The following is a 26,417-nucleotide window of genomic DNA, read 5'->3' as shown; positions in this document are numbered from 1 at the left end:
CAATACAATGTAATCTGTGAAGTCAAATGTTAGAAAGAGCGGACTTCTGCTTGGGCAACACCCTTTACCAAACATGAACATGATAAATCTAACTTGACCCTTCTCAGCTGTTGTGCTTACTGTCTCCTCCAATTCCAGAGATTCACTGACACTCTTAATTTATAGGGAGTTATTCTAAACAGTAAATGATTGTTATGTCTTATGTAAAGCTTTACCAGGACTGAGACCTTAACTTTGATCTGATAGATGGTTCTGTTTCTAGATGACTTCCATTTTCTGGGCTATTTTAGGGCATGTTTTGGATCCTACTGCTAGCAAGCCTTGTGAGTATCCATGTACTTAACTGGTCCTATGACACAAAACCTTAGGATGTGAAGAAAAAGAAACACTGAATTGTAAAATGCTGAACTGAAAAACTAAATAAAAAGTAATCCAACACTCTACCTCTCAGACTCAGTTAAGCTACATTTAATTTAGTTTACTGACGTCCTACATCTGCAACCCAGCAAAGATCACAATTGTTACATTGTACAGCTGTGGTTTAAAGCCTTTCTTTGCACACAACACACGGGCAGCAAAGCAAAAATGATTAACTTTTATAGGCTTTTAACATATGGACCAGTTAGAAGAAGGAAAATCTCCATGTCCCAAGTGCAAATATATAGCTTCCATTAATTTGACCTAAATTCTTAAAAAATATAAAGTCTGATTAATCTTTAAGTAGAGAAACTATAATTACAATGGCTTTGTTTCCAATTCAGAGAAATTGTCTGAGCAGCCAGGGATCGGGTTAGGAAAGTTAATGCCCTGATAGAATTAAATCTGGCCAGGGACATCAAGGGCAACAATAAAAGCTTCTACAGGTACATTGGGGATAAAGGAAGAGAAAATGTGGGTCCTCTCTGGAAGGAAATGGGAGACCTTGTTACCCAGAACGTGGAGAAGGCTGAGGTACTCAATGACTTTTTTTTGCCTCAGTCTTCACTGGCAAGGGTTCTAACCACACTGCCCAAGTTGCAGAAGGCCCACTGCAGGAGAAGATCTGGTTCAAGACCATCTAAGGCATCTGAAGGTGAACAAATCCATGGGACCTGACGAGATGCATCCACAGGTCCTGATGGAACTGGTGGATGAAGTTGCTAAGCCACTATCCATCACATTTCAGAAGTCGTGGCAGTCCAGTGAAGTTCTCACTGACTGGAAAAGGGGAAATATAACCCTCATTTTTAACAAGGGAAAAAAGGAAGACCTTTTTGGAGCACTTCTGCTATGAGGACAGGCTGAGAGAGTTGGGGCAGTTCAGCCTGGAGAAGAGAAGGCTCTGGGGAGACCTTGTAGCAGTCTTCCAGTACCTAAAGGGGGCTTATAAGGAAGATGGGGAGAAACTTTTGATAAGGGCCTGTACTGATAGGAGAAGGGATAATGCCTTTAAACTGGAAGAGGGTAGATTTAGATCAGATAAAATAAAGAAATTCTTTACTGTGACAGTGGTGAGGCACTGGAACAGGTTTCCCAGAGAAGCTGTGGATGCCCCATCCCTGGAAGTGTTCAAGGTCAGGTTGGATGGGGCTTCAAGCAACCTGGTCTAGTGGAAGGTGTCCCTGCCCAGGGCAGGGGGGTTGGAACTACAGGATCTTTAGGGTTCCTTCCAACCCAAACCATTCTACAATTCTATGACTCATGTGACTTAGAGCGCCTGCAAGTTATCTTTTACATGTGAAAATACTAACACAAAAGTATCATTATAAAAAGATTTTACTGTAGTATAAATTAGGAAAATTAAGATGTAGTTGAGTCTTCTGCTCTACTGTGGTGTGTGGAATTAAAAGAAAAAATCCGCTAAACCCAAACAGAAACATGCTATATTTCAGTGCACCAAGCCAGGAGACCTGCCACTTCTTATCGCTACAGAAAGGGCCTCTGCTAGGTCAGGGTGCATAGTGACAAACATGATAGGTCAAATCATGGTTCCACTGAAAATAATGGCAAAGTATCTACGATTCCAACTGGCCAAGATTTCACTCTATACCCAGTAGTACTTGTTCATGGGACTGAAATGCAAGAAAATCCATTTGCTTCTCTCAGTTTCTGACTCTTCATGAGGAATCAGCTGCTATCAAAGTTACAGAAAAATTAATATTGAGATAGCACTTTTGTCACCAAGGAGAGGCGAAAAGCAGTTCTTTAAAGTGATTTTGCAAGAGGCCCTAGTTCTTGTGCTCTTTAGTGTGCATAAAGCACGCTTTAAGCATTTTTTTCACATTCTCTCTCAGCATGTTAGTTGTTTGTCTCTGTTGTTGTCTCTGTTAGTTGTTTGGTTTTGATTTTTTTAATGAGACATACATTGTTTATAATTATTTTTTCTCTGAGAGCTGTAAGCAGGGCTGGAGACTAAAAGGCACAAATAATAGACTAAAAATCAATACTGAGGATGGGAAATGACCTTTAGGTAGGCTAATTATAATTAATTTGTTTTTGTAAAAAAATCTATTTTCTTCCTATTTTGGACAAATAAATCCCTTGTTAAAACATCACTATCCTAACTCTTCAGAGAAGATTGTGAAAACTTTTATCCCAGTTTTCTTTGACAGATAATGCTCAAACACCTGTGCCCATGAACAAGGAGTGTTTATTAGCGGTGGATGATATATTGACAGTATATCACTCTGAATGTGTGAGCAATACCCAGTGCTACCAAAATTATTAGTCATGATGTTGCTGTAGCAGTAATGGTACCCAGCTCTGTATTTATTCTATGCAGCCAAGCCCAGTTCCTATACATCCTCAGAGCCAGGACAGGGACATTTCCACAGTGTCTCTACTCTGGTGGTGGGCAGGCTGGAGGATTTCCCTTTCCCTCTCTGCAGGTGGCAACTCTCCTCCTCTCTCCAGCAAGAACCTAAGGCAGAGTAGGGCAACCCTGACAAAAGCACTAGAGGTCTGTGAGTCACAGAGAGGGGAAAAAGTCTGTAGAGATTGTATTTCAAAGGTAGAGAATCATGTTGAGCTGCAGCTTTTCTAAGATGATGAAGTCCCTCTGGCACACCTCCCTATCCCCCTAGCATGATCTGGTCAGCTGGGGAACATAAGGTAAGAGAGAAGAAAAGTGGAAGAAAGAGCTGTGGTCTCAAAAGCCCACTGGTGCTTTGCCCAAGCAGTCCGATGGTACCACCACTTAAAGGTGATGCTGCAAAAATTCTTGAATATCAGGACAGTGAGTCACATGGTCTGAGTCCTCACTGATACCACCAGTGAAGATACCAAGGCTCTCCTTTATTTTTCCAATTAAAGACCTCTTCTCTTACAAGGGGACTCTGTTTTCTAGATCACATTTCCTTTTCTCTCTGATGCTTTAGTTGCAAGATAAACCAAAATTAGAGACAAACAAGAATGCACTTTATCTGAATGGGAACATGCATATTCAGCTGGAGTAGTGGTACCTTTTTTTTTTTAAATGCTCTACTTCTCTCTTGTATTTGGAGTAGATTCTATTTTAAATTCAGAATACACAGAATTCTCAGCACAAGAAGCTGTGTCTGTAGAAAAAAGTGAAAAATATGGAAGCAATTGGGAGAACTGGTAGGTTAAACCAGAATATGTTCATTCCTTTTTGAGGTCAGAGATCACTAAAAAGTGCAAACAGATTCCAAAACGTGCTGAACGCCTAAGTTTCCACTGAAAGATGACAAAACATGCTGTACACACTACAAAATTAGTGCCAGAATGTTTAAGTTCTGGTTTCTCATATCAGTTATTGTGCACTCTCTTAACCATAAATTACTATTACAAATGTATATTTAATGTCCTGCTGTTAATTTCTGGCCCTTTAAACTACACAGTCTGCTACTGTTAAATAGAAGCATTTGTTAAGAGGGGATAAGTATATTTGATAAATTACAGGGATTAACATGATCTTAAATTAGTAAAAGAATTCAGTCATTTAATATTTATTTTCTTGCCGCTGCTCAGTTTTTGACAGCGAAAGACATGACATTTATATAAATATACTTCAAACAGAGGATCTTCTCAGGGTAAGAAAGGCATCTTTTTGTTCTTACTGGTATTTAAGAACTGCATTTTCAGTAATTGTGAGACCCGTCAAATTCCCTCTGGCTTCTGGGATAGCACCACCTAGTGACTAGCACGCATACTGGAGATTGCTGCTTAGGAAAACACGTTTGCTGCAAATTCCACAGCTAGTTGCAAGCAGATGTGAGAATGTGCTGTCACTCATCTCCAAACACAACACCAGAGATACTGGCAGAAGGCTCATTTCAAGTCAAGGTTACCTGGAGAGATGCAATATGGCTTCCATGTAAATTATTAACTTTCACATCAGTCAGTAATCTATAAAAAGCTGCAGAAAATTGTATCAAGATTATTACTCTTAATCTGTATTTTTTCTAGTTTGCTTTAGGAATGAAGCACATGTTGAGTGTAGGGAAGAGGGCTAAGAGTTAAACACAGAGTATGATGGGACATTTACACAGTCACTATTTTTTTTTGTTTACAAAAGCCTCTTTGTAGAAAGTTAAGAGAATAGCATTATCTTTCTTCACTGAGCAGAGATGAAGCAGCATTGCCAGCAATACCTTCTGCTCTCAGCCAGATCTTTCATTTACCTTGCAAGCTGCCAAAACTAAACCTGGCAACAATCTGATTTTAGAACACAGAGGCCCCAACACAGAATGTGAGTCCCAATTATATTAGACAGCTGGAAAAAATAGAGCAAAATCACAACGATTATTTAAAAACAAAAATAACATAAGGGTTTTAAGCTATTCTTACAACACCATGCACAGGAGCATTTGCAAAATAATTTTTTTAACAGGATGTCCTGTTCCAACTTTTTACTTAAAAATACAACCACCTAATTTGCCTATGTCCTATCAGATCCCAAGAATTTTGCAATATAATACAATCCAGTGTATTTTGATTATTTCTTAGGATTACATCTTTTTCTTACTCATTACAAAAAAAAAAGATACTTTAAAAATGTAGAAAGTATTGAGAGATGTGTACGTTTGTTGCCTCATTTGTATGTATACCGCAGAACTATCATTTGTGCAAGTTACTGGTATTCTGGCATCTATCCATGGAGTAATCAAACTTCATCTTGCTGTTTTATTTAGCTACAGATTTGTGCACATTCATGTAACTCAACATCAACAACCTTTAAATCAACTGAATTGAATAATTCTAGCAGATTAGTATGTGTTCTTTATAATTTGTAAGAAACTTTATGTGTTGCATCAGTGTGTCTAAATAGACGGACATTACCTCCAAAACAACTTGATCTACATTACACGATTTATGACTGTAAGACATAGTACACAAGAATCTATCAGCTGAGAACTAGTCTTAGTAAAGAAATAAGAACCAAGAACCCCCCATTTTTTTATCCTGATCTGAGAATGAATTCTTGCCCTACATGTCAGATAATCTCCCTTTCTCTGGAGTGAGAGATGAATCTTGCTGCCTGGCTTTTTTAGAATTCATGTGCGCATATTTAAAGAAAAAAAGGTTGTAACATTTTAGATACCTTTTAAAGTTTAAAAAGCAGAGCTGAAAAAGAATTTAAAAATTTGTCCAGAAACAACTAGAGTTTTAGAGGAGTAGGTAGCTGAAGAGGTTGCAGTGTTAGCAAAGCTGTGCAGAAAATACCTGTTTTTGTTAACGGGCTAGAGAATAGCTGCTGAAGAAGTTTGTTCTCTGAAGTTCGCAACACCACCACTACGTCAGCAGGAAGAGTGTCTCTGTTCTTCTCAAGGAATGCACAGGCATCATATAACACCTAGCATGGGAAACAGAATCAGAAAAATTGCCAAAAAGGGTTACCCAAAACCAACTACATTATTTAAAATGGGAACAGTCAAGATGACCAAGTAGACCAGGTAGTTTGGCTCTGACAAGCCCATGAATTACCTGCAAAGGACTAAACAGTGTCTGCAGTACACTGCAGCAGTGTCTTCAGAATGTGAACTGGCTATAAACAGCACCTGTATTCATAGCACGTCACTGCAAATCAAACTGGGTTAAATGGCTTAAATCATGTTGTATCATGCTTTGTCACGTTTGCATGAAGCAATACAACAGAGATACCCATTAAAGTTTAAGTTGACAGCTTGCACGTGAAATAAGAAACAGTTCTCAGGTAATCATCATCTATTTGTTGGCTGCACCAAACGTGATTTATAACTAGAACTGATGTAGGAACAGGTCTAGTTGCACATTTAGGTACATTAAAATAGGCTTCTCACTGCTTCAAAAATGATAACATAAAAACAAAACATTCATCTATTTCAATTTTTAAAATTATTTTTGTTATAAATTAATGCCTGGATATTTGTATTCATAAAAGAATTGGTTAATTTTGTGTAATTTCTTAATTTTTTTTTTTAAGCATTCGACACTGTCTCACAGGACATTCTTGTCTCTAAACTGGAGAGATAAGGATTTGACAGATGGACCACTTAGTGGATAAGGAATCAGCTGGATGGTTGCACTCAAAGTGTTGCAGTTAATGGCTCAATATCCAAGTGGAGATTGGTGATGAGTGGTGTTCCTCGGAGGCTGGTATTGGGATTGGAGTTGTTAGCATCTTTGTTGGTGACATGGACGGTGGGATTGAGTGCACCCTCAGCAAGTTCGCCGATGACACCAAGCTGTGTGGTGTGATTGACATGCTGGAGGGTAGGGATGCCATCCAGAGGGACCTTGACAGGCTGGAGAGGTGGGCTTGTGAGAACCTCATGAAGTTCAACCAGGCCAAGTGCAAGGTCCTGCACCTGGGTCAGGGCAATCCCAGGCACAAATACAGGCTGGGCGGAGAATGGATTAACAGCAGTCCTGAGGAGAAGGACTTAGGAGTGCTGGTAGACGAGAAGCTCAACATGAGCCGACAATGTGCGCTTGCACTCTAGAAAGCCAATCGCATCCTGGGCTGCGTCAAAAGAAGTGTGTCCAGCAGGTCGAGTGAGGTGATTCTGTCCCTCTACTCTGTCCTGGTGAGACTCCACCTGGAGTACTGCATCCAGTTCTGGAGCCCCCAGCATAAGAAGGACATGGACCTTTTGAGCAAGTCCAGAGGAGGGCCATGAAGATGATCAGAGGGCTGGAGCACCTATGCTATGAGGACAGGCTGAGAGTTGGGGCTGTTCAGCCTGAAGAAGAGAAGGCTCTGGGGAGACATTATAGCCATCTTCCAGTCCCTAAAGGGGCCTTACAAGAAAGTCAGGCAAAAACTTTTTAGCACACTTTTTAGTGTGATAGGACAAGGGGTAATGGTTTTAAAATAGAAGGTAGATTCAGACTGGAGATAAGGAAGAAATTTTTACAATGAGGTGGAACACAGGCACAGGTTGCCCAGAGAGGTGGTGGATGGTCCATCTTTGGAAACATTCAAGGCCAGGTTGGACAGGGCTCTGAGCAACCTGATCTGGTTGAAGATGTCCCTGCTCCTTGAAGAGAAGTTGAAAAGTCCCTTCCAACCCAAATTATTCTATGATTCCATGATTTTATTTTTTTAGACCCGATTCTAGTTTTGTTGTTTTTTTTTTTTTTAGACCACAATTCTGCTTTTTTCTTATCACTAGCAATATTTCTCACTAGTCTAATTCCATCTGAGTTCATTAGTTTACACAGAAACTGAATGTTCTGCGATACAGAACTGGCCAGTACTGTTTTCACGACTTGGCCATTTGGTACAAAGAATTTACTAAACCTGTGTGAAATTTTACCATTACTCTTAACAAGATAGAAAGCTGGACAAAATTTACTAGGACATATCTTAAAATTTTGGAGTCTTATAATGAGCCAGAGTAGAGATTTCATTGATAACTGTAAAAAACACGGCTATTTCATTTTGATTTTGTTTATAAGCGAAGATTTGGACCTGAAATCACAAGCAAAGTTCATGCTATGTGAAACAACTGGACTCTTTTTCCCAACAGAAGATAATACATGAACTGCTGAGAACAAAAGAAGTTAGGTGCTACAGAGTACAAGAAAACATCTGTGCTAGCTAGCTCCAGTCTTTCCAAAGGTCTCTACAGGATTTGATGTTCTATTACAGATGCTGTTTTACATTGCATTTCATCCAAACACATACATACATTCAAACACAGACCTCCTGTGGCATTCACACGATGTTAACAATTGTGTAATCTGTTCTGGCTCCAGAAAGTCGCTCCTTTGAAATGACTGTAGTAGTGGTATTTCTGGTGCCAGATTTCTTTCAGAATAAAAGGTGGTCACTGTCTACACAATTTGTGCAAGAGCTCTAAGGATAGGTTTTTAAATGGACCATGACACACAAAAATTTTATCATAGATGCTTTATCATTTTGTTTCTTAAAATGAGAAAAAAAAAAAAGAAGAAACTTTGGATAAAACAAACAATGACCATACCACTGTTATTTGAACTAAATGGAAATCACATGACCTTACCTTTCCAGCATAGTGCTGAATACCAAATGACAGTTCTACTCCTTTTGGCCTCCAAAAGTATTTGCATCGTAAGTTATCTTCAAATTTATCTAGACATTGAGAAGAGACATTGATGTAAGTGACTTAGAGTGACTAAGTAAAATTTTCTTCCTAATTAGGGACAGTTCAGCTCAAGAAGCCAGAACTACCATAAACACAAATATTATCAGATTGCTCAGAAATAGCTGTCTGACAGCTTCTCTGTGCTTTCTTCCAAGCTACCACTTCTGAATAGAACAGTTCATTCTAAACTAGCTCAGTAAGACTGTCTTTCACACCCCGCTGTTTGTGGATAGTTTTGTGCATGGAGAACTATCAGAGGGGCCAATGAGAACATGTGACAACTTCTCATATTTTGCTATGAATTTGCTTATATGTATATAAAGGGTTTGGGATGGGTTTATTTCAACTATATATGTTCTCACTTGCTTAAATGCATATTTTTTGTATTTTCCCTGTCTTCCTTTCCCCACTCTTTCAGCTTTGTGCATCATGTTTTAAGTACATGTTAATGGCTGGGACCATCTCTCATTTATCTTTGGACTTCTACAGAGAAAGAGGCTTCTATCTAAAACCTCTTTGAAAGAGGCTTTCTGTTTCCCATTACTACCTCTAAAGAGCTGACAGAAACTCCGCTTTCTAAGAAAAATTACTTTCATGCCCTGTGATATTTTGTATGCTCTTTAATAATTGTAATGAAATTAGTGCTGATACTGTAGAACTTGCTATTATACTTCTTTATCTGAACAAGCAACTAGAGACCTGAGGCCAAAATCAACTGATAAAATTCTCTGTCATGTTGTGTAGGTCAGCAAATATTATCAAAATGTTTTTTCTAATCTTAAAATCCATTAATATTTTGTCTTAGATTTACTTTCTATTAATGTTCAATCAAAATTGCATTTCAAGAAAAAATAACTAAGTTTGGAATTTCAGGGGTTGGGGGGAGGGTGGTGGAATTAATGATTGCCTGGCACATCTGGAGAAGGCAAAATACCCCACTTTGCTGTCTTCTTGAGGGATCCTGCTGTACTGTGTACAGATCAGCAGTAAGACTGATCCGTACTGGACCAAGGAAAGTGCCTCTGTGGAAGTCTAAGTTCAATATTCAGTACTAACTGATTTATAGGACCCACAGGGAGGCACACAGCTTTAGTACACAAATGAGGACTGGAATGAAACCACATCATTCATTCTATCTGTGACCTAAATTCCAGTTTCAATTCAGCCTAGCAGAAGTGAAAAATCTCATACATATATTGTGTAATTTAATAGGCAGCTGTTATTTTTCTCTGACTAACAGTTTGAGTCTCTGCTGCACATTCCATTAAAGGAACTGGAACTCTCTGTTTCACACTACAGGGAAAAATGTAGCTTTAGTAAATAAAAGCAAGACAACAGTTTTAAACATGGCATGCACTGCTCATTTTAAAGTTGGCACCAAGATTTGTTAAAATACATGTAAAATATGCATGAAGGAAGGAAAATGTTCAGCCAGATGGCACACCAGAAATAACACACACTTTCTATTTATGATGAGATAATCTGGAGTGAAGCAGTGTTTTTTAATTGGATAAACATGGGTCTAGGAGATCTAAATTTTACTCTCTACAATAATGCTGCTCACAGAGTGGTCCTGGACACAAGATTCTACTATCATAATTCTACTTCTCAGCCTTCCCTTCAGTAAATGGAGATAAATGCCGCTTGAGGTACCTTACATACAGGGTCAAGACACAGGTTATTTCCTTATAACACTGGAAAGACAACAGGCCCTTGACACCTTACATATAAGATAGCTTTTGCAATATAAAAAAATGAAAAATATATTTAAAATGTCAACTGAAATGGCACAGTCTCAGCAGAACAATTAAGCTAGTAAAACTTGAGTAAAGATGTAATTTTGCCCTGCCAAAATATATTTGTTATTTCCTATAACTTTTGCTCGCACATACCAACTAAAGTTAGGTCTGTTGCCTGAGGAAACTGACTTTCTTCATCCAGTAGAGACAGGAGACCCATGGGTTTCTGGAGGAACATATCTAGAAGTGGACGGTTGTCCTCATACTCCACTGTAGTAGCATCAATCCCCTCACTCTGATATTCCATCTACAAAGTCACCAGCACAGTTTTAATACTGAACCAGTAAAAGCAACATCATCATTAGGATATTTATGACATACAGCAATACTCTATAGGTCTCAACAACATTATTTACAAATCTTCAACTGAAAGATGTCATTATCTTGCATTTAAATCACATCTCCATTTTATAGTTTATAAGGTACTCCTGACTATGATCTATGGTTCAGGACGGCTGATTCAACTAGACATCATCAGAGTTGAATTTACCTGCTCAAGTGCAAAGATATGTTGATTGAAATAAAACTGGATCTGTTCATTAGCAATATTTATGCACAGCTGTTCAAACGAATTTCTTGCAAAGTTCTCAAATCCAAATATGTCTAGTATCCCAACATTCATCCCATTTTCAGCATTGCTGCATGTGAAAAGACAAATAAAGTTCATAACGGGCAACACCAATCTAAAAGAAAAATAAACATGGTAACTAAGATTGCATAATTGATTCAAACTGCTGCAAAAAAGAGAGGAGAAAAATGTGTTTGAAATGAAGACAACTTGTGCATTTGTACAGCATCATCAACACTTTTGTTTTCCACTTGCTTCTTGCAAATTTCCATGAAGAAGGCAGGAGAATCATAGCTGTACAGTAACAGACACTTAGCAGCCATACTAAAACAAGCGTTTTTAATAGGCAGATCCCAAATAAAATCTATTGTCTGCTCCTCCAGGTAGACAAAAGGTGTCAAGCTTTAACAGTATGTTTTTGCTATACTCAGGCAAAAGGGTAATTACTAAGTCAGCTGCTGCTACAAGCTGGACTGTTAAGAGCCCATGTGCTAGCTCAAGCACACTCATACCGCAGCCACCACTAGAACTGCAAGTATAGGTGAGGACATCTCTACGTGACATAGTGAAGTGTCGAGTAGAGATCTCAGATCAGAGGCATTTTCACATCACCTAAGGGGTTCTCTTGCTTCTAAAAATCTCTACAGCTGCTTTAAAAGACCAAAGTAGCCAGATCACTACCTGGCAATGAAATCATAAGGATGCACAATGTGAACCTTTCTGTAAGTACGAGAAATAAAAAGTCATCACTTACATCTCAAGTAGCAGCACAATAATAATCCAAGATCTGTATTTATGACTAGCTTACAAAAGCAGAAGGACTGTAAGGACTGTGAATACATACTGAAGTTTTTCAGTATACTCCAATTATTTACCAGCATTTGGTATGATTTTAATGTTCACTACACAGGAAACATCTTTTTAAAGAATTGTACAGCATTTTAACCACCCAATATCCATTGACTTCAGCAGCTAAATTCCCTCAGCTCTTTGAAAGTGTTGGGGTTAATGTCCTGGAAACAGAATTCAGTATCACAGCATGAAAGACATTTTGAAGCCTTAGCCAAAATAAACACAGTACCCTTTCTGTAAAATAAAAAATACACAAACGGATGAACCCATCAAAGACATATGCACAGTAAATACACATGATTCAGTGATGTGTAACTTGCCATATATTTTTATCTGGCTGAAGCAGAGTATTAATACGATTTACGATCCAGCTGAAGAGCCGGCCATAAAGTGCTTTAGACATGGCATCTCGCACATCAGCTGCTTTGTCCACGGTGTTTGTTCGGATAATGGTCTCCCCTCGTGTTACAACACAGTGGGAGGTTAGGGCCTCTTGAAGTTCTTCTGACCCAATACTTAGTAGTGCAGCAGCTAAAAGACAGTGGCAAAAAGATACACAACTGTGATTATGCAGTGGAAATCACCAGCATTGCCCAACTGTTACCATGAGTTAGAGAATCTCACAAATACAGTCAAATTGCATTTATAGAACTGAAAATGTTAAAAATGTATTTACCGTTATCTAAGGCTTCTGGGTTGGGAACCTCACTTTTATCTGTTTGATGCTGTGAAGAAATGGCAGCAAATTCAATATTTCCAGTATTTAAGATTCCAGTCAGAATTCTGTACACTGAGTACACTTCCTGTAAAAGATGACAAGAAGTATATTTAAGAAATCCAGTTAGATATATAGACCATATTTAGGCTATGAAAAACAACGGTGGGCACTGGAATGGCTATTAAAGCCTGTACCTTGCTCTGAGACCACGTTCTACAAATTCAAGTAAGCTCTTATTGACGCAGAAAACAGTGTGATACAGAATTGTGAAGTGACTTCCCTGAGTACCAACAGAGATCTCAGGCTGATCTTGGCTTCCAAGTGTGTGATTATGCTTTCACAGTTCATTTCTGTCATGAGAGAGATTCTGTGGCACAGGTGTGTATCCACAGAACTGTGCACAGGCAGCACTGGAGGTGGTTTTCATAAAGAGGGTCAATAATGGTTTAGCAACTGGATCTCTTACCTCGTCAGTGAATCCTATGATTCTAAAGCAATGTTGAATTGCTTCAAATTGTCTTCCATATGAATCTTTTGTAACAATATCATGCATTACTCTTCCAGTTTCATTATCAATATATCTAAATAGAGGGGGAGAAAGAAAGCACCATACTAGGAGATGTGCCAGTACAGCCTCCAGCGACTTCAATGCAGGTACCTCAGTAGCTGGAAAGAATATTTATTTAAATATCTTCCAATTATATACTTTGGTGCTAATTCATAAGGAGTTATTGTTTCTGTTGCACTAACTTTTGCTTATTCTTTACTAATATCTATCATAGTGTTACCAACATTTCACACGCATCCCCTCATCCAATACAGATCAGATGCACCCAAAGAACAAATACAAATTAAAAAACACAGGTCCAAAGCATATTCTAGGTTCATACTGAGGCATCACAGTAGGAAATCATAAGGTGATTGTCCTGATTTGAAAGTATGACAGAATATCTACATAATAATAAGCTTGATTCCTCCTCCTCCTCTTTAAATAGTTCAAGTTCTCAACAAATACAAATAACGTAATGCCTTATGGTCCATCCTCTTCTTTGCTTGGGAGGATTAAAAAAGATCCTTAAGGGATGGAGAAGGATTAAGAGAGATTTTAAGGCATCATACTGAAAGCAAGAGCTAATCAATAGCTAATTACTACGAGCAGTTAAAACAAGTGAGTGATAGTTACCTAGGAGGGTTTTTATCAGGAAGTCTATATTCAGAAAGTTTCTTCTGATGATAAAGGCCAGCATAAATATAATAAAATATATGGAAATTTTTCTCTCCCCTGGAAAAAAAATAAAAGTATCCTTTTAAAGCATGAGTGCTTATTCTTGTGGCATCTTGTACAATGTAAAAGTAGAAGATCTTATCATGAGCTCACTGAAGTAGGTAGCAAACCTCCCACTTGTTTTAATGGTGTAGGATCAGCAACTGTGAAACACAGAAAACCCAGCCAACTACAATATTTCTCCAAAGAATAGAGCAGCTCTAGCTTCCACTTTGAAAGAACCTGACTATTCTTGTCATCACAGCACTGTACAAAGGATCACTGCTTAAGCAGAAGACAGGAAAGCATTTAAAATAAAGAATTTTGAAGAGTTAAACAGAATCTAAACATTATATAAATGCGAAAGGACCGACAATTAATATACCTACACAGCCTGTTTTATGACCCTTGATTTTTCAAGTAGATATTCAGAAATCTTTGCCCCCATTACAGCTCCCGTGGGTGTAAACATCATTTCCAGATATTTTCCAAAGCGACTTGAGTTGTCATTGATGGCAGTGCAGGCATTTCCAAATGCTTCAACCAGAGGATTAACCTGAAGAATTTTCTCACGCAAAGCACGGTTATTGGCCTTGACAGAACAGATACAGATCAGAAGGACCATTCAAAGAATACATTGCTTACTCACAATCCAATTCTTGCTTCAGAAGCATTGCATCCCTTGCTTATGGTTGTATGGACTTAGAGACTGCATTAACCTTTCTACTTATATAACAACAGGGCCAATAAATTGATGAAGAAGTCTCCCACAGGTAGGAAAAAAAAGAGATTCTTCTTTCTCTGCAATTGTTCTGCCTCTGAGATGTCATATAATTAATTAGTCAGAGTATCAAAATCATTAAAATCTAAACACATCTACTTAAGGTTAACCTTACACACTTGATTTTCTCATCATTTTGCATTAATAGCATTATTCATAACATTTAAATGTGTAAGAGCTTCTAAGATATAAATGAACAACAGTACACGTGATAAACACTGTAGATAACTACAGGCACTGAACACTTGGGATCTGGCATCTTCTCTCTAAACTGGTGCAGATCATACTCTACTATCTTGAGTCAATACTCTCACATGCATGATTACTCTGTTGCTAACTGAAGTGGGACAATTCACATGAACAGCTTAAAACCTAACCTTAAGTATTAAAGATTAAATAGTGTGGAAATTGGAGGTGGGGTTGGGAGGATTTGTTCATAGTTTTAAATGATTGGCTAAGAAATACCTTTCCCAAGAAGGTCAAATGTTGGACGATCAGATGGGCACTTTCTGTCTTTCCAGCACCACTTTCCCCGCTGATGATAATGCACTGAATACACAAAAAAAACCAAGTAAGTGCAGAGCTCACCACATGGTGGGTTTCAGCTTTTATTGTTCCTATCTGTTATTTAATGTTTAGTAACAAGACCACAAAATACTTTAAGGGTCAACTCCCTCAACTCCCTTCTGAAAGGAAAGATCAGCAAAGACTCAGTGTAATAATTTATTATTTATAGATTACTAAAATGTGTCTCGCAATGTCTGATAGCAATGTGTACATGTGTGAAGCAGTGACTGAATTCCTAAGGGCTAACACAGAAACGAGTGACCACACCTATACGCTAACACAAGCTACGCACACACGTGGCGTGATTCAAACGCTTAAACCTCAGAAAATTGTCACGGGTCAGTAGATGTGACATAATTCAACAGTGCACCTGAGCTCGCTGCATTGACTTCATATGAATTAACATGAAACACAGGGTACAACTATATTTAATACACTGACCAAAAGTCTGCTCCTGGCTTTAAAAATAACCTTAAATAATTGCTGCTGTGTAGAGAGGTTATTCTGTAGGTGATGATAATATTCAAGCTAGAACAGGAAATTAGCATCTAAACATTTCAGAAAAATATGCATTTGTTCATTGGATGATTCTGGGAGAACATATCCATCCTCTTCCCGACTCAGCAGTCCTTAACGCATGGTATTTTATAGGCTCTCCAAATGGCTTCCAGACTTGGGGATTAGCTAGAATTGTCTAAAACACTTGGTATCCTCCTCTCTACCATTATCATGGTCTACTCTTCATGGACGAGATGGAAGTAGAAGGCAAGTACACCTTGAAGGCCAGTTCACACCTGAACAATGAAGCATGACGCTTCAGGTCACAGCAAGTAAGAATTCTAACAACATTTATTATTTTCCCATTTTTTCATTTGTTCTACAGATCACCAGTACAAATATTAGTCTACTTAAGGTACAGTATCAACTGACATATAATTACACTGTTAACACTGAGCAGTTGCATCAATTAATGTGGTTTTTATGCTGAAAATTATCTGAAAATTACTTGCACCATACTGTAAACATAAAAGATTCTTGGCTAGGAGAAGACGCAAGGTCCTAAAATACCTGATGCAATGACACTTCATATAGAACTGAGCTTTGTGAAAAGGTTTGAAAGATGTAGCAGGTCTCTGGTGGTGTCTGACAGCAGGTGCAGGGATTGACTCTAAATAATGTGTACAATATGACATTTGTAGCTCATTTATTTGCTTCTTGTGGTGTATTTTTGTTCTTGTTGGAAACAGATAACCTGATGACAGATTTACGGGGTTACGATACCTAACTTAATCACCTTTGTGTGCCTAGAGAAGTCATGTACAACAGTTTACACAGTTAAAGCCCATGAGTTCTTGTAGAACTCATAAAACTGTTGTAGCATTGTCCAGAACTTGACTTTAGCTCCAGGAGAAATGTCAAACCTGGAGTCAATTTTCAGACTTCACAGGAAAATACAAGGGAAAGCTCAATGGATAAACAAACATAATCAATACATTTTTTATCTGGCTACAGTGTTTATCTAATGCACCTTTACTTGAAGAACCAACATAACATTGGCCAGGTAATGGAGATAAACATGGTCCTGGAATCCTTTGCAAATAGAAAATAGGAAATTGATTTAGATCTAAATGCAAATTACTTCCTAAACGGGTATAAAACATAGAATATTAAAGATGTACAAAGTTAGCCTGACAGACTGATGTAAAAATGAATTTTTTTCCCCAGCTAACAAGTTCTTACATAACTATTCTGCATGAGTACTTGTTTTCTTTAATGCCTCCATGAAGAACATATAAGATACTAAAGAAGTAGTAGCCACCTGTCAGGCCAGTGTACTTCTGCACACCCACTAGAACTCATTTTTTCTTCATCTTCAATGTCCCTTTTATTTCTCTCCTTTGCTTGGTGTTTTCTGAGTGTAGTTGTTTTTATTATTTTATTCTGCTTTTGTGATTTTAGAAAAGTATTTTCTATGGATTATTGTGTAATGTGCAGGGTAAAATCAGGAGGATTTTATAAATAAAAATAATTATTAGCCCCCAATATTCATGTACAAACAGCTCATCAAATCAGAAAGAGTAGAAAGTTACAATCTCAAGGATGTAATAAAAAGAAATTTAGCTTCTACAGCACGGTATTTCATTCTCATTAAAATTACTGCTATAGAATTGGATTTGTGTTCTTATTACATTTATATTAGACCTGTCCTTAATATATTTTACTAAAAAAAATAGTTCCTGTATTTTGTGACTTTTAGATAAAGGAATTGATTATACATTGCTTGATAATGTCTTCACACAATGGAAAAGAGGTTCAAACTCTGTTAATCTGCTACGGCATTGAGACCCTCCTATTTTTACACAGGTGTAAATTATTAGAATACCTAGTGCAAGACAGGCTAGAATCAGAGTGTGCAGCAATACTCTGCAGCTGGTGTTGACTGCCAGAACTTCATGGGTATCCAGGAAACTACTGGTTAGGTAACCCTATCATCTATTTGAACTTTTAGTCTCTTTTATGCCACTGTGTCCTCTTCAGAATTCCCAAACCTGACCAGATTTCTACTCTGGTTTTCCTGATGTAGGAATAAAAGGCTTAAAGAAAAAAAATTCCAAAGTACAACATAACAGGACATTAGCCACAGTCACGTAGCATAGCAGCAGTGTGATTAACATGAAATTTAAACCAAAATGAACAGATTCTTACCTGATCTTTGCTGAATGTAACCATACTTTGGTAGGCAGCATCCGCAGAGGCAAATATGTGGGGAGGATTTGATGAACGCTTCACACCATGGTAAAGCTTGGAGAACTAAATGTAAAAAAGAACAAATAACAGTCAAAATATGCAGCTTGGCTACATAATTAGGAACTGAAAAGAGGATAGTGACCATCTTCTGCGTGTTCGACACAAGGTAGTTGGCAGTTTTGGCACAGAATTGCCACTGAATCACCTGGAAGAAGAGTGGCAATTCTGGGCACTGCCCAACTTCCAAAATACAAATTACAACACCTAAAATGCATTCCAATGTTTCCCACACAAGACGGTGAAGAGAACTGTATCACAAGGAATAGAACTTCAAACAGAAGCATTCAACCAACCAAATACTGAACAAAAGAAACTTCAAAGATAACAGTGAATCTGAAAACTGACCCCTCTACCTGCAACCCTGATTTAGGCACCCATGGAGAATAAGATTTATGGCTCCATCTCCCTTCACATTTGTAGGGAATTAAGCTGCCTCTATCTTTACTGCATTTGATTCACTTCTTTATTTTAAGCAGGATCTGATGGCACAGGACATGTAATAACCCAATAGTCAGGGCAATTCTTCAGGAAGCAACAGCCTCAGCACGAGGAGGTTCATACAACCATCTTCTGTTCCTCAGAAGAAAGCCCTAAATGCCAGAGAAGAGGCACAGCTGTGGCTGGGGTAATCTTCATCTCTCCTGTGCAATTTATGCCAGCAAGAAGAAAGGAACGAAATCAAATGAGATCGACATTATTAAAAAAAAAAAAAAAAAAGATTTGTAGCCACATTTTTCTGGAAGAAGAAAAGGCTGGGCTTTAGTCTGTGCTCCTAGCTTCCAACATCACTTAAGTATTTTAGCCAGTGGTGTTAACATAAAATGTAAAGTGAGTACTGTCCACAGCTTGGAATTTCTCTTACCTGGGGAGAATAAATGCTGAGATTCTGGAAGGGATTTAAGGCTATTAAAATGTCTCCAACATAAGTATAAATTTGTAAGTCAGCATAGCGTTTCTGCAGCTGATGGATAATTGTATCCTGAGAAGATTACAAAAAGTTTGATAGTTAAACAGTATTTGCCCAGTTAGGAAGATTTTTGTAAATATACTGAGAACACTGATTAAGAAATACTTATTATAAGTGTTACTAATTATTTTTCAAATGCCAACACCACAAAACCAAACAAATATTTTCAAAATTCTTGCCAATGCCATAAAATGAAGTTAAATGGCAACTCCTATTTACAGATTAGTACATATTTTGTTATACCAGCCAGAGAAGCAAACCTTCTGAAGAGAAACTGGCTATGCACATTATTGCTGCACTTCATAGTACATTTCCATTTAATTTTTTATTTGACCATGAAACAAGGATAATAATTTTTCAAGAATTAAATGTTAAGTGGTAGTAGGAGACTGTTTTAAAGAGGACACTAGCACAATTTAGGAAAAATCACTTAAATCTAGACCTTCACGACTAAATTTCACATTTTAGGAAACTAGCATCACTCATAATTAAATTCTTCCACATAATAGGATTCACTGCTACTGCTTTTATGTCACTACACAGAATATTAATGAAATGATGATAGCAGATCAGTCACGTGACAATTCCTTTGCTATGGTGAGACGAAAGCTTGAGAGAAGGAACTTTTCTCATTCCATTAAAAGAAGCCTAAACATCAGAAACAGGCAAAAAGTGAGGCACAGCTGTCAGAAACCACTACTCAGACAGTACAGTACCTCATCCAGAACTTCTAGATTTACCAGGTCGTCATCTAGAGAGTACTTGTCAGCTCCATCCACATGGTAAGGTCTTCTAGTATGTATTCTTTCATGCCTGGAAGTTTGTTAGTAGAGCACCAGTGTTATAAAACTGTATCAAAGACAGCAAACATTAAGAGGCAATGGGAAGTCATGGGTGAGCATTTTTGTCATGCAGAAAACACAGACATGCTCTCTGAAATACATATTTTTGATTGGAATAGCCTTTTACAAAAGAAATAGGTCAGCTTGCTGTCCAGTGTAATATCTGTTTTCTGCTTCATAACATTAACCCTATCTATTTATCAATGCTCAGAGATGAAGATCTATCTGTAGGCTTACTATTTCCCACTCAGGCAGTGAAGTATAAAAGAACGCTCCCTCTTCTCCCTTCCCTTCTCACTCTAAGTTAATAAACTACCACTCTGTTTAATTAAATCTTCTCTCCACGTAGCCAGTCTATAGTACTGTCATCCTATGAAGTTACACGAAGCAATAAGTAGTATAAAAATCCTTCTGTTACCTTGTTGCATGCCAAAGTGCCTCCTCAGATGACCCTAGATCCGGCCCAAAACATTTTTGAACCACAGCTGCCATCAGACTCTAAATTGCATGGATGTTCAGTCAGCTTGTCCTCAGAGATTTAAGCCACATAATAAGCAGCAGAGACAAACTGTCACATAACCCCTTTATAATCAGATTATACTGAAAGAATCTTTGAAAATGCTGTGTATATGTTTTTAAACAACACATCTTTTGAAACAGGGACAAATCAAGAGGGTGTAACGTCTTCTACAGAGGGGATGAAATATGAACACTGTAAGCACAACTAGGCTTTTCTTTACAACAAACATAATCAAAGCATAGGAGGAGGACACCCACTGAGATACAGTCTGCATCCTGCTGAGTAACATTTAGCATTGATCCTCAATGACAGTCTCTGACAGATTGTTCCTGCACTGGTTGCCATGTAGAAAGTAGGAATCACATGACCACACATCCCGAAACAACGCTAACTATTACATCAAGCACCAACACAACGGTACTATGACTTGGCAGGAAACACTGTCATCTATAATGTTGAAGGTTAATATCAAGATGTAGCAGGTCTTTTTCTTTCATGATCTCTTCATATACTCACGGAAACCTCTTTCAACAATGAACATTGAGGCTTTTGCTTTTTTTCCCCTGTATGTAAGCTTCTATATTTGAACCTAGCCAGCTTTCATTCAGTAAAGAGAACGTTTTCAAATCCAAGAGCTATTATATTATAGAAGAATTATTGCATGGAAAGCCTCTAACAAAAAGGAAGGAGGAGAAGAGTGTTAGCTATGAGTACAGCTTCACTGGTAATTGCAAATCACATCTAAAAATCATAATTTTAAAGTCTATTTTTATTCATTTTCCTTATTTACTTTTGGCTACTCCATGAGTTCTAGAAAACTATTCTGCAATGGTTTATTTGAATTATAACTAAATAAAACTGTGCAAAGCTGTTTTGTCAGCTAGGAAATAAAACAGTGGGAACACAGCAGGTTTTGCTGACAGTCCCACGGACATTTTACGTCCTACATTCCCAGAGATTATAGTTTGCTTGATGTTGTACATATGAAGAAATGAAAGGAGGAGAACACAAATAAGAGGCTACGAAAGAACCATTGTTACAGTGGGAACCATTATTTCCAGTGGGCAGCATGGAGATTGTGTTAGTTTATTTAAAGTTCCATTCCATTAAATTTTCCATTTTCAGAGCTTTGATTAGGTGGTGGGTTGTGGGTTCTTTTTGGCTTTTTTTTTTTTTTTTAAGCAGTCACTATATTCAAGAACACTACACTTCGCTGGCAAGCCAGATCCTCAAAGGAGTAGGAATACATGTAAGTGGCCTAACATACTGCTGTTTATTGTTTTTTTTCTAATTGTTGTTTGCATTCAAACCAGAATTCAATCTCTTACTTCACTGCAGAGAAAAATGCTGTTGTAAATAAGGTAAATCATTCAGAGATTGGAGCACTCCTCAGTCTACAAATGAAGCAAATATTTAACAGTTGCTTTACTTCATGGAAATATAACTAACAAAGTGATGGCTAGACATTACAGCTAACATAACTCATTTGTGAAGCTCTTTCTTCCTGAAGCAAATCATCATAGCCACAATATTAAATTGCAACAAGATGCAAGTACGGATGTTTCTACTAGAGGTGCAGGGAGGAGGGGGAAGAGGGCACATTCAAACCTAAGCATCTCTAATTGCAGAATGGCTTTGTAAACTAATCTGTTATCTGATGGTGTATTAAACTCCCGCTGTTTGTTCTCCTTAAGACATAAACGAATCAATTTTTTTTTTTGGAAAGGGTTTTTTTTTTAACACTATATAAATAAATAACTAAGAAAACTGGTCTTAGCCACAGATAAGTAAAACATATATAACTTAGTGCATTTATTTTCCTGTGCTTAACTCATTTTCCTAAGTACATGATTAGGAAGAGGATATTAGGAGCATAACATCACATTAGCTTCAAATCTCCTGCTGGCCTCATCAGTTTTCTACTGACCCTGTGTCCTGCAGACACATTGACAGAGTGGGAAGGAAGAATACAGACAGCAACCTTTAATTATTTCCACAATTTTACATCAGAAGTAAAATCTGCTTTTAAAGTAATATTAAAAAAAATTCTTAAAAAGCAGAAGGAAATACTCTTAATTGGGAAAATCACTGTTGGTATTTTTTTGCATAAAAAGTAGAATTAGCAGTGATTTTTTCAATTACTCTTCCTTTCTCATGAGATATAAAAATGTACAGATCCTAAGGAAAAGGAAAATCAAAGGCGCCAGGTTATTTGCCTTAAGGTTCTGGCAGCGTTCTGAATCATCCCCTGGAGGATGCAGTCTCTACGCTGACAAAACAAATGGCATAAAGGGCCAGTAACTCAAGGTGCCCAACCTTAGCAAACCTGAAGAGCAGAATTAGATTTATTCCAGAAGTCTGGTGATGAGCACTGTCTGTTGAAAAAGTTTCTATCCTCCCAAGCACCTTCCCTTTGCGTTTTTATCAGGCAGGAATAGCTGGAAGGGACAGACTTCTCTTGGACTTTGGAGGAGGAGCAAAATAAGCATTTCTCTCCCTGGAGAGAAATTTCATGAAGAGGGTGGGAAGCATTCATTTGTTCTACTTGTGGGGAACAGACAGTTAAAGAAAATAACCTCTTTTTGTTCTAGACACCAGCCATTGTAATTGACGTGCACTGTAAACGGCTATATGCTCAAGTGAGCCTGCTATCAAGCTGATAACAGGGAAGTAAAAGCTAGATGGACCACACAGATTTCTAGATCAAAAGGTCATCTTGCTCGCAGGTCCAACCTAAGGAAGAAAGCACCACAGACCAAGAATTTTTATGTTCATTGGGAAGCTTCTCTGATCTCTCGCCCCTCCACTCCTAACATTCTTTTATGAGTGCCTTCCCTTTGGCCTCTTGGTGCGGTTAAGCATTTTGGTTTACTGGTTGTTTTTTTTTCTAGGACTCACATAGGAAAAACTGTTTCTGTACTTGTAATTCTTTACATTATTGCCAATTTTAAAATGAATTGCACCCAAACTGAGTTTTACAAGAAAAATATTCAACACATTGAGAAAGAAAAAAGAACGGAGAGTATGCTACTGCCACACAGAGAAACACAGTCTATTCCCTGTGCATTGCAAAGAGTGAATTTTGCTCCTGTACATCAAGTTTCAGCCTGGAGTAATTTGTTGAAGAAAGGTCATAATAGAAACCCTGACACAGCCTTAATTACAATATAAATGTTGCAGCTATAATGAAAAGCTGTGCAAAATCCAGTAAAAACACATACATTATAACCAGACTAAGGATCACTTTTGAGGGCCACAGTAGCTTTGTGATTTAAAAAAAGAGAAAAAAAAATTAACTCATTTGCCTAATATTCATACAGATGAAGGCTAGAAAAATTACATTAAATTACATTTTTTATAGCATCAGATGACTATTTCTTGTTCTGTTTCTGTTATTATCTCTAAGTCCAAAGGAAATTACTGTCTGGATGCAATCAAGTTCCTTGCAGTTAATTGCTTTCAAAACTAAATGTGAGCTGGCAGAGAAGCTAGATATCTGGTTGTAAGAATTACTTCCTTGGATGGACTGCTGCTGTAATCCAGTGGGCTAGTAAGAAGGGGGAAGCTGCCAAGCCATCCCCTAATATTCACCATCACCCTAATATCTGATAAGGTAGCCTGAACATACCTGCCCTTCTCAAACTATCAGATGCTTAGATATATATATATAGATATATATATATATTTTTTTTTTCCCCCAGGCTTCTTCAAGTTTGACTCTTCCCGATGTACAGATTTACATTTTATCCTTCAGAATGCAAGTTTTCATAATTTTCTGGTCCCCATTCTAAACTTCTAGATAGTGACCAACTTCTAAATGGTGACCAGCAGCAGGACATTGACCCAGCACGACCTCAAACAGTAAACTCTGAACTCTCTACTGTTTATAATAAACTTGTTTAACACCTTATCCATGCAAATGCTGAAGCTTTTTCATTCTTTTAAAACTGAAACCAGGGATTGGTAGAAGACCTCTTCTGGTTAATTCCTATGAAGAAGCCTATTTACAGACAGGAACATAAGCTATCCAGAGTGTAGGAAAACATCCAAGAGAAGAATGAGCCACGTCTGGAGTTGTCCTCTTCAAAGCTGTTGATAACTGGGAAACTGCCACTTTGAACCATATAACCAAAACCATTTGATACTTGATCAACACGTACTCCCAAAAGTCAAATCAATCATGGAACTTTCAGGCCAGGAGTGATTAATCACTTGAGGAAATATAGAAGACCATGGCTTTGCTACTGTCACACCTGACAGAGAGGGATAACAAAATAAACTGGTGATTATTATCTACCACATTTCATATAGCTGCCTCACATTAACTTCTCTTAAAGAAAGGCGAAATGCCACACAGGGACCCAAAGTATCTAAAATTTTGGAAGACAGCTTATAAGAATATTACCAAGGGTAAAATTTTTAAAATGCATTCTATGACGACTCTTCTTCTCTGTTTCCAATTCTAAGCTTTTAACAACTTATTTTCCTCCTTGATGTTCTGCTCCTTCACCACAGACAAAAAGCAGCTAATAGATCTGCTAGTACATATGAATTTCTCCATCTCACATGCTGTTGTGAATTTGCTTTTTTAGATTTTCTCCTGCATGCTGTACTGGATAGAGCAACCTGTTATTTGAAGGTTGTTCATAAAGAGATAATTTATTAATTGTTGTACATTCAAAGGGTGAAAAAAAACCAGAACATTTTAACTTCATTCATTTTTGCTGATGGTCAGTACTTTTCAAATCTTCAGTTAAATACTAAAAATCCTCCAGTTTTCCATTACTTCTACTCACAAGTCACTAAAATATTTTATATTTTGGTTTTTTATGGAATAAAATGGAAAGTTTACTTTTTTTGAGAAAAATCTTCCTAAAGGGTGCAAGATTTTATCAACAAAATTTATGCAAGGACAGGTTGGCACAATAGACAGAATACTGGGGTTCCAAACTTGAGTTTAACTTTTAAACGTCTCCATGACAAGTTCCATGGTATTTCCAAGCATTATTTGGAATCCAAATATCCAAACTCGAGATACTGTCTAGCTTAAAGGACTTTGGAAGTTTTGACATGTTTTTCAACTTTTTCAACGCTGAAGTAGCTGCCAGCTTTGCCAGGTTTAGATTAAGTCCTGACAAGGACAAAAAAACCCAGGGATAATATTTGATATTTACAAATAAACTCCAGAGAACATGTCCACTTTTTGCAGTACATTTTGCCAATGTAGACAGCACAGAGAGTCATTTAACATTTAGGAATATTGGGAAGTAAACTAAATCCCTTGTGACTTCTTCCTTCAGCAGGCTGGCAATCAGCACAGGTGTTGGAATCTCTTGTATTATGAATCAGAAAAGCAACTGACCACACCAAGGAGTTCAAGAGAACAAAAAGTATATTTGGAAAGTGAGCAGCTGTCTCTTATAATCTCCCTTAATGGATTATTAAACACACTCAAACACTGTTTGACAAAAATATAATCTACACAAACAGAGCAAATGTTTACTGTTAAGTGAGAATTAACAATATCCATAATCTCGAATGTATCTTTGCCTAGAGTATTCCCAGACTCCAGGGCAGAAAGAATGAAAGAAAAAATGGCTTGAGCTTTAGGCACTATGCACGTTTCCCTCCATTAACAGGTTTACAGTGACCAAAACTATAGTATGGCATCACAGAATAAGTAAAAGACAAAGTTCTTGCCTCAGGCAAACTGCTATCTATTTTTTGAAGGTATAACACATTAAGTAAAGCTATTAAGAGCCATTTCATAAGTGGAGGAACAGAGAAATATCTAAGTGATATAACAGAGGTTACACAGTAATTCAGAAAGAGAATGAGGAATAAAACACAAACCTCTACCCTGTTTTAGTATTATAATTCAGAGGGTGCCTAAACGTCCTTGGTATTTTACTTACACGCACTTGCATGAATCTCTATTTTGAAGAATTTGTGCCTGAAATACAGCAAGATTACTATCAACTTGACTTGTGTACCCTTCTTTACTTAGAGAACAGAGAATTAGCCACAAAGTGTTTATCAACACTCAGTTATTATTACTGTACCAAAAACATTTTATAATTCTGCTTATCATTCCTGAACCAATGTTTGCATGTTCTGTTGTCCAAATCTTACTGTAACTTAGATTCCTACTTTTTTACTGTTCTGTAATTTAATGCTACATG

General features: G+C 37.5%; 1 protein-coding gene across 1 annotated transcript in view; it reads right to left on the bottom strand.

Moving 5' to 3' along the window:
• MYO3B (myosin IIIB) overlaps positions 1 to 26,417 on the bottom strand; it is a 174,647-nt gene that overhangs the window by 85,561 nt on the left and 62,669 nt on the right. Inside the window, exons 10-22 of the mRNA XM_086750593.1 lie at positions 19,590 to 19,686; positions 18,769 to 18,885; positions 17,805 to 17,909; positions 14,997 to 15,080; positions 14,140 to 14,342; positions 13,670 to 13,768; positions 12,953 to 13,067; positions 12,445 to 12,571; positions 12,089 to 12,299; positions 10,839 to 10,986; positions 10,442 to 10,595; positions 8,448 to 8,536; positions 5,665 to 5,794 (exon numbers count right to left, since the gene is read on the bottom strand). Of these exons, the coding sequence (XP_086606719.1) occupies positions 5,665 to 5,794; positions 8,448 to 8,536; positions 10,442 to 10,595; positions 10,839 to 10,986; positions 12,089 to 12,299; positions 12,445 to 12,571; positions 12,953 to 13,067; positions 13,670 to 13,768; positions 14,140 to 14,342; positions 14,997 to 15,080; positions 17,805 to 17,909; positions 18,769 to 18,885; positions 19,590 to 19,686 (1,679 nt within the window). The remainder of the gene's footprint in view (positions 1 to 5,664; positions 5,795 to 8,447; positions 8,537 to 10,441; positions 10,596 to 10,838; positions 10,987 to 12,088; positions 12,300 to 12,444; positions 12,572 to 12,952; positions 13,068 to 13,669; positions 13,769 to 14,139; positions 14,343 to 14,996; positions 15,081 to 17,804; positions 17,910 to 18,768; positions 18,886 to 19,589; positions 19,687 to 26,417) is intronic.

The sequence above is a fragment of the Chlamydotis macqueenii genome, chromosome 6, assembly GCF_036417535.1.
Source record: "Chlamydotis macqueenii isolate bChlMac1 chromosome 6, bChlMac1.mat, whole genome shotgun sequence".
Taxonomy (NCBI): domain Eukaryota; kingdom Metazoa; phylum Chordata; class Aves; order Otidiformes; family Otididae; genus Chlamydotis; species Chlamydotis macqueenii.
The sequence above is the reverse complement of the archived record's forward strand: the minus strand, read 5'-3'. Positions and strand labels throughout refer to the sequence as shown.